This window comes from Lygodium microphyllum, chromosome 6, assembly GCF_053477565.2.
Source record: "Lygodium microphyllum isolate KBCC chromosome 6, Lygodium_microphyllum_v1.1.10, whole genome shotgun sequence".
NCBI classification, from domain to species: Eukaryota; Viridiplantae; Streptophyta; class Polypodiopsida; order Schizaeales; family Lygodiaceae; genus Lygodium; species Lygodium microphyllum.
In genome coordinates this window covers 3,297,087-3,309,836 of record NC_141140.1, presented here as the reverse complement: position 1 = coordinate 3,309,836, position 12,750 = coordinate 3,297,087, and the positions used below count along the sequence as shown (strand labels likewise).

General features: G+C 46.2%; 1 protein-coding gene across 1 annotated transcript in view; it reads left to right on the top strand.

Annotated features, from left to right (window-relative positions):
* Nucleotides 1-12,750, top strand: part of LOC148034240 (mediator of RNA polymerase II transcription subunit 8-like) — a 188,855-nt gene that overhangs the window by 90,706 nt on the left and 85,399 nt on the right. The window contains exons 5-7 of the mRNA XM_087679211.1: nucleotides 10,018-10,119; nucleotides 10,265-10,320; nucleotides 10,416-10,670. Of these exons, the coding sequence (XP_087535337.1) occupies nucleotides 10,018-10,119; nucleotides 10,265-10,320; nucleotides 10,416-10,670 (413 nt within the window). The remainder of the gene's footprint in view (nucleotides 1-10,017; nucleotides 10,120-10,264; nucleotides 10,321-10,415; nucleotides 10,671-12,750) is intronic.

Here is a 12,750-nt window from a genome sequence, read left to right as displayed (position 1 = left end):
AGACAAGAAGAACTCGAAGGATTCTGGAGTGGTGGTTGCACCCTCATTAGGTGCGTTTATTCATCTAGCAGTCATTGAGGACTCTTCACCGCATGCTTCTGATGCTGCGTTGTCAGCCTCCCAGGCTCGTGAGTGGATCGCAGACAGTGGTGCCTCCCGGCACATGACTCCTTCATCAGTGGTGTTACCCAGTTGCGACCTTCGTGTGGGCAGATTCTTATCGGAGATAGCTCTTCCGTGTCTATTGCAGGACGGGGTGAGATGCAGCTTATTCGAGATGGACGTGGTGGTACTTATACCTCAGAGGTCTTCCATGTGCCAAGTTTAGGGTATCATCTACTTTCGGTTCATAAGATTTGTTCACTTGGACTTTTGGTGGAGTTTGACAGTGCTTCGGTGCGAGTCCTTGATCGTGGGTCAAGGAAGGTTCTCTCATCAGGATATGAGGAGAACAGCATCTACAAATTGACGTCTGCTACTGCTCTCCCTACTCTTCTTCTTACCACTCAGACACAGTCAGAGCTATGGCATGCTCTGTTTGGCCACCTTAACTATGATTATCTTCAGAGGGCGTCACGTGGACAGCTTGTTCGAGGGTTGCCGGACATAGTGGTGAGCGAGCAGCCATGCGTCTCCTGCATTCGTGGGAAGCAGCATAGGGATGCGATTCCCAACAAAGCTTCGCGGCGGTCTACTTTCCCGATGGAGCTTGTATCTACGGATCTTTGTGGCCCTATGAGAAATGAGTCCTTGAAAGGGAGCTCGTACTTCATGCAAGAAGAAGTGGAGTAGACCCAAGTGCGTCATCTCGAACGCCTGATGTAAAGTCGCCTTCGTCTCTTTGACCTTCTATGCATGATCACTTGTGACAATCAAATCATCAACATACAACACAAAAAGCACACAACCAGCCTCAGAAGTGTGTATATAAAGCTGCGGATCGGCCTTGGAACGCCGATATCCCAACTGTGACTGAAGGAACGAGTCAATCTTCTCGTTCCATGCACGCGGAGCCTGCTCGAGGCCATACAAGGCCTTCTTTAACCTGTAGACCTGCCCATCTGAAGATCCAAAGCCAGGAGGCTGCTCTACATAGATCTCCTCCTTCAAATCACCATTGAGGAAGGCCGACTTCACATCCAACTGGTAGACTGGCCATCTCCTATGGCCAGCCAAGTTAAGAACAACTCGAATAGTCACCATACGAGCAGTGGTGGCAAAAGTGTAATGACAATCAATCCCTTGGCGCTGTGCAAAACCTTTAGCAACAAGGCGAGCCTTGTGCTTGTCCAAAGAACCATTGCTAAGGTACTTGGTCTTGAAGACCCATTTGACGCCAATCACCTTCTTATGAGAGGAGCGAGGCACGAGATACCAAGTGCCATTCCTCTCAATAGCCTCCAACTCGGCTTCCATAGCTTTCTTCCATGGTGCGGACTGTAAAGTCTCCTTCACGGAGGTGGGCTCTTGATGCTGCATAACACGGGTCATCCAACAATAGTTAGAGCAAACAAGCTTCGTAGAATGTGCTTGGTGCCTCCGTGACCGCCGCGAACCATCCCGCGGTCCCCACTCTTCAGGGACCCCCTCGATCCCCGAATCTCGGAGTGTGTTACGGGCCCAACGAGGAGGAGGCCGGACCTCTCTCCATCAGTTGAAGACTCTGGGATATCCATCGGTGGTAACTCCTCGGGGGTGACCGGTGGAACAGTAGACTTTGTATCGGAAACACAATCGGAATCAAAAGGCGCTGGCTCCAAAGGAACTGTCTCAGGAGCCCAACTCTCCCCTGGATCTCGAAGAACGGGATGCTCCTCACCCGTTGCTATGGCCGGAACCTCCACGAACCGTACATTTCGACTGGTGTACACATCCCGCGTGACAGGATCATACAAACGATAGCCTTGGGACTGAGAGCTGTAGCAAACAAACACCTGTCTACTGGAAGCCGCGTAAAATTTATCACGATGAGTCTTGGGAATGTGAACATAGGCATCACACCCAAAAACCCTAAAGTAAGAAACATCGGGCTTAGTTCCAAAATAAGCCTCAAAAGGTGTCATTTCATCAATGGACGAAGTGGGGGATCGGTTAAGGATGTGAACTGCAGTAGCCACAGCCTCGGCCCATAGAAACTGAGGTGTTTGTCGGCGCTCCATCATGGTGCGTGCCATCTCAATCACACTTCGGTTCTTCCGTTCAAGAATGCCATTTTCTTAAGGAGTGTTGGTGTTAGCAAACTCTTGGTGAATACCTTTATCTGGAGAAAAACGAGCAAACTCATGAGAAACAAATTCACCACCCTTGTCGGAGCGCAAGGTCTTCAATCGTCGGCCCGATCGGTTCTCCTCAAAGAGAAGCCAATCCTTGAAGTGGGAGAAAGCCTCCGACTTCAACGCCAAGAAGTAGGCCCATGTCATCCGGCTGTAGTCATCTACGATCAATATGAAGTATGAGCTGCCTTTCAAGGACTCGTTTCTCATAAGGCCACAAAGATCCGTAGATACAAGCTACATCGAGGAAGTAGATCACCGCGACGCTTTGTTGGGAATCGCATCCCTATGCTGCTTCCCACGAATGCAGGAGACACATGGCTGCTGGCTCACCACTATGTCCGGCAACCCTCGAACAAGCTGTCCACGTGACGCCCTCTGAAGATAATCATAGTTAAGGTGACCAAACCGAGCATGCCATAGCTCTGACTCTGTCTGAGTGGTAAGAAGAAGAGTAGGGAGAGCGGTATCAGACGTCAATTTGTAGATGCCGTTCGCCTCATATCCTGATGAGAGAACCTTTCTTGACCCACGATCAAGGACTCGCACCGAATCACTGTCAAACTCTACCAAAAGTCCAAGTGAACAAATCTTATGAACCGAAAGTAGATGATACCCTAAACTTGGCACATGCAAGACCTCTGAGGTATGAGTACCACCACGTCCATCTGGAATAAGCTGCATCTCACCCCGTCCTGCAATAGACACCGAAGAGCTATCTCCGATGAGAATCTGCCCACGCGAAGGTCGCAACTGGGCAACACCAACTGATGAAGGAGTCATGTGCCGGGAGGCACCACTGTCTATGATCCACCGGTGAGCCTGGGAGGCTGACATTGCAGCATCAGAAGCATGCGGTGAAGAGTCCTCAATGACTGCTAGATGAAGAAATGCAGCTGATGAGGGTGCAGCCACCACTCCAAAATCCTTTGAGTCCTTGTCTTTGTCGGGGCAATCCTTCTTCCAATGGTCGGTGTTACCACAAATATGGCATGTGGATTCTTTTTCCTTGTCTTTCTTTGACTTGGTGTCCTCCTTCTTCTTTTGGTCCTTCCCCTTCTTTTGAGAGGCTTGACTTGTCAATGCTTTCGACTTGGAAGCATGCTGTTCCTTCAGTTGTTTCTCTTGGTCCAAGACCATAGGAACCAGCTCTTCCCACCGAAGAGTAGACTCACGCCCCGAAGCAATAAGGGCGGAGTAGAAAGCACGGAGTCGTGGCAGCAACTGGGACAAGAGTGTGATCGCCATGTCTTCGGAGGAAATCGGCTTCTCCGCATTCTGAACCTTTATCTGAAGTTGTCTAAGCTTGTTGATGTGCTCCCGCAACGAAGAAGACTTGTTCACGGACAAGGTTCGCATCTGCACCTCCAATGAAACCCACTTCATAAGGGTCATCCAGTTATACATCTGGTCAAGCTCCAGCCATATCTCCCGAGCCACCGTCAAGTGCTTGATGTGGGCTATCACGGCTGTAGTACAAGACAGAAAAAGAAAAGAACGAATCCAGGCATTCAATTTGTCCCAGTGAGATTGTGCCTTGGCCAACTCGGCACGAGCATCGGAAGAGAGTTTGGACTAATCTCTCACTGAGGGCCGGTCGATCTCCTCCTGTACAAGCTCTGCCAAATCGTAAGACTCAAGGATGGCCAACATCATCACGCGCCAGATGCGGTAATTGTTGCCATGGAGCTTTTGATCTGAGGGAAGAGCCGGTAAGACAGGCACCTTCCGATCCATGATCGTTTGGAACTCCAAGTCAATCTCTGTAGACATCTTCACCTGTAATGCCTTCACAAACGCAAAAGCAGCCCCCTCTGACTGTGAAAACGCAGCCTGCTAGGGCTCTTTCTTCCGCGTCGCGAACCTTCTTTACCTGCCGGAGGCGATGAAAAAGTAAAACCTGCACTTGAAAACTGAACACACAGCCTTCCTCCTCTTCAAACAGCAGCAAACAGCAGTAAATTTACCAACTGGACTCCTTTCCCGTGCGCCCACGCTTGCTTCAGCCTTGTTCCGATGTGCAGCCCTCCCGCTTGTCCTCGAACGCTGGAAACGCAGCCTTGTGTTGCGATGGAATCTCCTCTTCAGGTAGGTTCTTCTCTCAGTTAGCCCTTCTTCACTACCTCGATACCATGTCAGAGTGCAGCGATGCGGAAGCGTGGGACCAAGGCTGAGAGAGAGAGTGAACACAGAGAGAGAAAGAGACAGCGGAAGATGAAGATCTGCAGTATAAGGTGTGTTGTATACAAAGATATGTAGATATATACACGGGCGCAGTGCGCAGGACTGCGTGTCTCCACCTCAAGGATGCAACCTGCTGTTCACCTCGAAGTACGCTGCAATCTGCACAAATCTCCAGCCTGAAATCTGCAAACAGAAGTGTGGAAGAATGTGCAGAATGTCGGCTATAAATAGCCAGAAATAATGCGATGAAAAAAGGCAGGTCGGCTGCATTAAATGCATCCGACTGGTACAGTCCGACTGTACTGCCACGTGGCCGGCTGACTGGTACAGTCCGACCAGGCTGCCATGTGGCTGCCTGCACGGCCAGGGACTGATCGCTAACATGAGGGTGCCAAAGAGTCTCTTGCCATGTAGCCGGCTCAAAATGCGTTATGTAATCAGTTGTAAACAGCGACTCAAATGATGCTTGAGGTGCATGTCGAGTAGATCTTCTAGGTCCCTTCGGAGTGGAATCGGATGATAAGATCCTCAGATCCCACATGGTCTATTGATACTAGCGAGGTAACGGGTCTCGCAGAGGGGGACTTGGGAGCTGAAGAATCCATAGGTAGGACATGAGTGGATAGTAGACTAGGTTCAATAGGCACGATCTCCAATGATGTGGAAGGACAAATCGGATTGGACTCCGGTGCAGAGGATTGCACGATATTCCTATTGTCAAAGATGACGTGTCTCCTAGCGATCACCTTGTTCGTTCGAGAATTGAACAAACGGTAGGCTTTCGCTTCGGAGGAATATCCGACAAAGATAAGGAGATCCGCTCGGGGAGTGAGCTTTCTGATTTTATCATTAGGTGTGTGTGTGTATGCACAACACTTGAAGACTTTGAAGTGGGATATGACAGGCCAAGAGCTAAAAAATGCCTCGTACGGGGACTTGTAAGGAAGAGTGGTAGTTGGGGCACTAGTTGAGGATGTACATCGCAGTGTTAGCAACTTCAATCCAAAGGTGCTCAAGGAGCTCTGTTGTGAACAACATAGAGCATGCCATTTCCATGACTATCCGGATCTTGTGCTTTACGACTCCATTCTGAGAGGGGGAGTTGGTAGAGGTGAGTTGCAAGAGATGCCATATTGCTATAGAAACTCAGAAAATTCATGGGAGATGAACTTACCACCGCTATCACTTCTCATGTAACCAATACGACAACCTGTTTGGTTATGAATCAGCAACACCCAAGCAGAGAAATATGTGAAAGCATCGGACTTATGTTTCAGGAAGTACATGCACATGTATCTTGAATGATCATCCACTATCAAAAAGAAGTACAGTGTGCCGTTCAAAGTGGCAGTGGATGTAGGCCCACAAAGATCAATGTGAATCAATCTAAGAGGCGTCTTAGCTCTATATGTAGGCTGCTAAGGGAATGGGGTATGGTACTACTTTTCGAGCTGACTTGCTTTACAAACATCTTGAGCTAGCTTCAGATGAGGAAGGCTCCCAACCATCTCATAGCGAGACAACTCATAAAGAGTCATAGCCAAGATTATGTAGAAATGCCAAAGACACTCATTGTTCATAGGCTCTCGAGATGTGGCTAATGCTTGGAAGTTATGGAACATGGAGCCCTCGACTGTCAGCTCCGTAAGAAAATGAGTCATGTGGTATAGGCCATTAGGCTGAGCCTCACTGCGAGCAATCACTAAACCAGTTTGAGAGTCGAGGACCTCGACTATGGTCGTTGTCACGAAAATTGCTCAGTCCAACTGGCAAAGCTGCTGAACAGATAACAAGTTCACCCCAAGTTGAGGGACATGGTATACATTGTCCAATGAAACCAGATTCGGACCCTTGTCAGTGGGAAAACTGATGCAACCTTGAGCTTGGGTCTTGACCGAGGAGTTGTTTCCTATATGGACCCGCTCGATTTTGCTGTAGGGGCTCGGGTACGGAATATGTCCTCTATAGGAGTCATGTGATGTGTAGCTCCATTTTTCACAATCCAAACCAGTGCTGATGTGCTCGGCTGTGACGAGTGGGCCTCTACGGTAACCTCGTTCGGAGGCAACTCACAAATATGGATTGCCTCCACAGAGATGATGTGGGCCTTTCTAGACCAATTAGACAAGCCCTTTGAAGTTGAGAACGTTGTTGACTGAGAAGGCTGACCGGTGGGAGTGTGAGTTTGATCTTTCCATCGCCCCTTGCTATCACCCTGGCTTCCCTGATGGAGTTTGCTCCGACTGAGGGGCTGGTGTCTGTGACTTGGGGTTTTGGTGCTGTGCCTCTTGCCTTTGATTGACACTCATCGTCATAGTGGCCAACCTTTTGACAATGTTGACAATACCTATTTTTCTTAGGTATATTTTGCCACCTGGGTTTGAGTTGAAATTGGGAGTTTCCTTTTGATTTTCCTACTTGATTTTGGTTTTGTTTTTGATTTTGATTTTGATTTGAAGTTTGATTTTGTTTACCCTTCCCTTGCTATCCCTTCTGAGAGTGAGCAACAAGAGCCTCCTCTGAGGGTTTATTCATATGAAACTGATTGAACAGTTGTGCATAACGTAATAGTTGACACTCAAATTCATAGAATGTGGGTAAATTGGGTATAGAAAACACTTGTTGCACAAATTTGAAGTATTTACGCGGTAGCTTGTTATGAAACAATGTGACCTGATTCAGAGGACTTAGGAGTTCTTGCAGTGAAGAATTCGGCAAGGAGAGGTCGATGCTCAGTCAACTTGACTTTCAAGTCATCTTGGTTGGAGATTTTGAAGTTCTGAAGCTCATGGTCAAGATTTATTCTATGGGTCCTATCTCAAGCTGCATAGCGGTCAGTCAAGTGTGCCCATCGCTTTGACGCTAACTAAAAATGCTGAAGCTGAGAATGAAACTCAGGCAATAAGCCTTGCATTAACTCGACAATAGCGGAGGCATTAGCCTTCCATGAGCGGACGACCTCGTATAAAACAAGTGTGGAATCGGGTTGTGGTTTCAACCCTTGCACAAGATTCCATAGGTTCTGTGAGTCAAGGACATGTCTCGTCAAGTTTGACCAATATGTAAAGTTGGACCCATTAGAACGAGTCTTGTCGTTGAATGCATTCTCGACGGAAGATGAGGTTAAACCATGAGGTGTTGGGAATGTGGGGTAAGATGGATGTGGAGGATAAGATGGTGGTGGTGGTGGATGTGTTGGATAAGGAGGAGGGGGAAGAGGTGGATAGGCAGAAATAGGCTATGAGTGTCCAATGAGTGCCGATTGATACGAAGGCACTGGAACATGAATGTTTCTATAAGGTGCCAATGGGGGCACTAGGATACGTAAGCCTTGTCCAAATATCAGTTGGGACACAACATAATGACTAGAGGGTCCACTAGGTAATGCCATGGAGGAAAATTGTGGCACCAATTGATCCACACTCCGGAGAGACTGGGGGGAATACCTAGGCTGCAATGATCCGAAAGTATGTGAGAAAAAGATGGAACACCACCTAGCTGAGGAAGAGATGAGATCCTAACGACTGTGCCTAAGTTTGAAGAACCCCTTGGTGTGGTGAATAAAAACACATGTGATCCTACATGAGATACAACTTGCGGTGCATTTAATGGAGGCTGAAAGAATATGGCAATAGAATAAGAGGGTGGGATGGGAGGGAGATCAAATGGATTTGTGATAGGTGTAGATGTGGGAAATAACATGGGTTTCTTTTATCCAGTAAATGCATTAAATTGAAATGATGATGATGAAAATGCTTCTACTTCAGAAAACAAAATTTTTGAAGGAAAAGAAAGGGAAGAAGTACTCACAGTTTCTTGTTTCAACTGCTTACCTAGTCTTGAGTTCATAAAGAAATATCTGTCTTCCTCATTACTCAAAAACTAGAAATTGTTTTGCATACGCCTTTCATCATGAAAATCATCCATACAAATAGTAGAAGGGGAATCATCATTAACAGAATTTGAAATGGTAGACATACTTCGCAACGGAGAAAATAAGTACGAAGACAATGGAGTGTACTCTATGCCGGTTTCCACTTGGGGATGGCCAGTCCTAAGTGGAGATTCCTCCCTTCTTTGCATGGTTAGTAGATCAGTGCACTGAATCTAAAGGGTGAAATTCACACTTATCTTCTATCTACTGCTAGGCTCTATATATCAAAATGAGATCGTACTTAGCTACTGCAGTGATCTCGTAAGGTCGAGGAACTCCATGGTAGTCCAATGTTTGTCTAGCCATGTCGGGAGCTTGTGAAGCAAGTTGTGAGGCCCACTCCGACTCGTTCCTCGATGGATTTAGCTTGGACGTGAGAAGTGGTGTGAAAGTAGTGTTCGAAGTCATCTACCCTTTTGTTGTTCCTATTTCTTGTGTAGAGCTCTGAGATCAAGTCCTAGGTTTCTCTCAGAGAACTCGGCTCTGATACCATGTGAAGAAATACCCTAACACAAAAATACAAATAACACTACATGACAAAGCACAGACTGATAGAAGAACATAGTTAGAGTTAGGGTAACTCACAGATAATGAATGTAGAGAATGAATAAAGTGATATGATTACTGAACATTCAATGCTTTTACAACAAACACACTATGCAGTGAATGAATACTGAACCTCAAACTCTTGTATCTCAAGGATCAGGGCAGGCGTAATGAGTTGGATAGTGTGTCGTACCTCAAGTGGATCCCGAATTGCAGCAAGGTAGCCTTCGAGTGTCGAACAATAGTAAACACAGCTTGTGTGTGGTTGGACCTGATGCAGACGGCAGCCTAGAGAGAGTGTGCAGTAAATGCAGGCTAAGGTGAGAGAAAATCTACAAACGCAGCAGGGAGGAGAGAGAAAACAGCAAATGCAGGCTGTAGGAGAGAGAAAATATCAGCAACAAACTGAGGAGATGATGGCGACGGTTGGAGGAGAGAGAAAATCTGCAAGATGGCAGCTAGGTCCTGTAAACACAGCAGTATGCCAATGTGGCAGGCTGTACAACAGCTGGATGGTAGAGAGCAGCATGCATGGCTGGAAACAGTAGCAGATTGATGACGGGGGGCTGGAAACAGGCTCCAGAAGAGTGAAGATTGCAATGGACAGCTTGGACTGTGATGTCCTCTGCAAACGGGGTGTGGGCAGCAAGTTGAAAGCACGTGAAACCTGCAAGAATGAGATTAAGGCTGAATGGAGGGCAACATACCTATTTATAGAAAGTTTGGGCCCTCCCAAGTGGGCTTGTACTTATGGGATGCAGACACTCTCTAGGAACGCATTTCTTTTAAATAAAGAAGGTTTCTTCCTTGATTAAGCATGTTTTGGGGCTGTTCAAGTGAAGCTAATACGTTTTTAGCTCAACATTGCTCTCCATTTCAAGCATAAGTGACCAGTAAACCAATAAGTGCATTCACTGTTCTCACAAGGACCCTCATGGCTCTCCTTAGATATGTTAAATTCCATAAAAATGTTTGATTTTAATGTGTGAGTTGAAGTGTCACATATTAGCATGTTGCAGGAATTATTGTAGGCACTATATCTATGTGTGCAACAAAATGATTCTTATGACTTTGTATTAGGATTACGTGTACATCCAAGTGAGCGGCAGCAACCTGTTTCTCTTCCTCAGCACTTGGTCACTGCTCTTCAATCTGCTGACGGAGGGTCTCTGAATTATTCAGGTGCCGGTTGGTTTTCATCCTAATGTATAGTTTTCTGCTCTTGTTTGGTGTACAATGTAAAGTCCGAGCATGCCTACCTTATTGTCAGGAAGACCAATCACTGCTATTACAAAGGCATCATTTGTTTATGATTCTTTCTTTTCAGGACTATCCAAAGGTCAATCCTCAGCAATTGGAACGTTACCTGGGACTGTACAACAGGTTTTCAAGTGGAAAATGCAAAGCATTCTTGAATATTTGTTTTTTCAGTCTTTTAGCTTTTATATGTGTGCCTACAAGATTGTGTCCTTCTATAGGTTGCAGCTGCTCAGATGCTGGGTCGATCTGCACCATCACCAATGCCTATCCTGGGTCCTACAGCACTTGATGGCACATCTGCATCACCCATGCAGTATGCTAACTCTCCAAGGTCAGGGAACAATGTGATAAATGATGCCTCACCACAACAGCAGCAGCAACAATCCCTCCTGCAGAGACAAAAGGTGCAGCAACTACAGAAGCAACACCAACAACAGCAACTTAGGCAGCCTGGAACACCTCCGATCGGACAGGTCTTTCTAAGACAATCATTTATTTGGTAATGTCAGTGTTAATGGTTTCGTGGGAGGGTTCAAGGATCTAGTTAATCTCCTCTCTTAGGAAAAGGGTCTCAGCTCCCAAATGCAATGTTTTTCTAGAATCTCCACCTTTGCATGAAGAATACATTACTTGAGTATCTCTCACGAAAAGATACCAGGCTTTTTCACCCAAATTAACCAAATGAAACTGATAAACAGAATTTGGAACATTTTATTGATCTGGATCCAGCCTAGCTGGTGAAACAGTGATTCTGCAAAACCATGGTATTTTAACTTAACAACGCATTGCGCACTATGTAAGGCATACCAATGCATAACAACTTGAAGATGTGTGCAAAAGAGGGAAAATGCCTTAGTCAAATCTCTCTAAAACTCTTGTGAGACAAGGGCCCTCTTGAAATGAGTCACTAGCAAGACTTAATTTTTCTACCATTTGCTGAGGGTTAGATGCATTACAGCATTGATGGGATGAACGTAGGGTTGATAATATATGCATGTTTAATGTGCTGATTAATCAAGTGTGAGCTATACCAACGCACACATGCATCTACAAACAGAACTGATGTGCAAATAGAATCCTCCCCCACCTCAACAATTCCCAACCACCCCATGAGGATACACAGGGGTTTGCAGAAAAAATGCAGTGTGTATGAACAAATAAACCACACGGCTAACAAATAAACTCAGAGAATAGAGAAGGAAATGAATGAATGAAAACTTGATGAACAAGCTGAGAATGTGGGAGGTAGGTAAGATAGCAGATTGCTCAAAGAGTGGAGGGCTGTTCAACAGGATGAGAGATACTGGAGGAGTATGTATGCTTACACTGATAGATCTCAAATGCAGCAAGCCACTGGAAATTGATGCTGAATCTGATGTAGACTGTCTTGATAGTGATGATGGCAGTAGAGGCAGCTACACGCAGCAGTCCAGGCTGTACAAATGTTTCTGAAACTGAGGAGAGCAGCTGATGCAGCAAAGTGCAGCATTTGTCTAGCGTGGGAGCAAGTGGAAACACCACAATACAGTCAACTAGCAGAAGTGCTTGGACAGAAAATGCGGTTGTCAAGCGAGTGTTTGAATGGTGGGAACTTGGAAGGCTAAGGGCAGGTCACCAGCTGAAAGCACAGGAGGGGAGGATGTCACCAGCAACTGGTGATGATGTCAGCAGCAGCAACAGGTTTCCAGCAGGCCGATATTGACAAGGTGAATTGTCTTTTTGGGAGCTGGATAACACACACGGACACTTGGTTATGCCATGACAATTAGGTACTAGGGAATAGCATGCTTTGTGCCTTTGAGGCAGGAAGGACTTGGAACAGAAGTAGCCTTTAGAATTCCTACTTTCTCTGTTCCAGGTGTGTAAGGTTTGTTTTTGATTGATAAGGCTTTGACAAGTATTTGTCACAATGTCTTAGGGTTTTGCCAATGTCTAAGGCTACGAGAGAACACGAGGATGGAAGAAGTTACAAGGGCAAGGTTGCACGGAAGATTGCAAGAAGCAGTGGCTTTGTGGAAGAAGTGGAACAAGGGCAAGGTCGACTCCCAACTCTTCATCATCCTTTGACTTCGAGTGTGATCACATGGCTAAGGCCATGGTGACCTAGAAATCTGTCCTCCAGTCCTAGTGATGATTTCATCCCTTGCAAAATCTTTGCCAAAGAGTGACTATGAGAGGATGTGTGTTAAGCTAAAAAAGATGCATTACACATTAAATCTTCATTAACTTATTAAAATAGCCCCAAAACTCAAATATTACCAAAGTTTATGTGTCTCATAAGTAGACATCCAAACTTTGGGACGATCCACATCTATAAATAGGAGGTTGCCCACACCACTCAGCTAATTCTTGTCTTGTAGACTTTCAGCCATCAGCCATCTTCTACTGGCTGTCCAACCCATAGCAACTGTTGCTAGATTGTCTATAGCCCTTGGCACCTTGTCAATTGTTGCCACCTTTTGCTCCTTGCTGCTGGTGACCACTCCTACAGCTCTCATACAGAGGCGTTTGCAGCTTATGCAGGCCACCCTACCAATCAACCTTCTCCAAAGT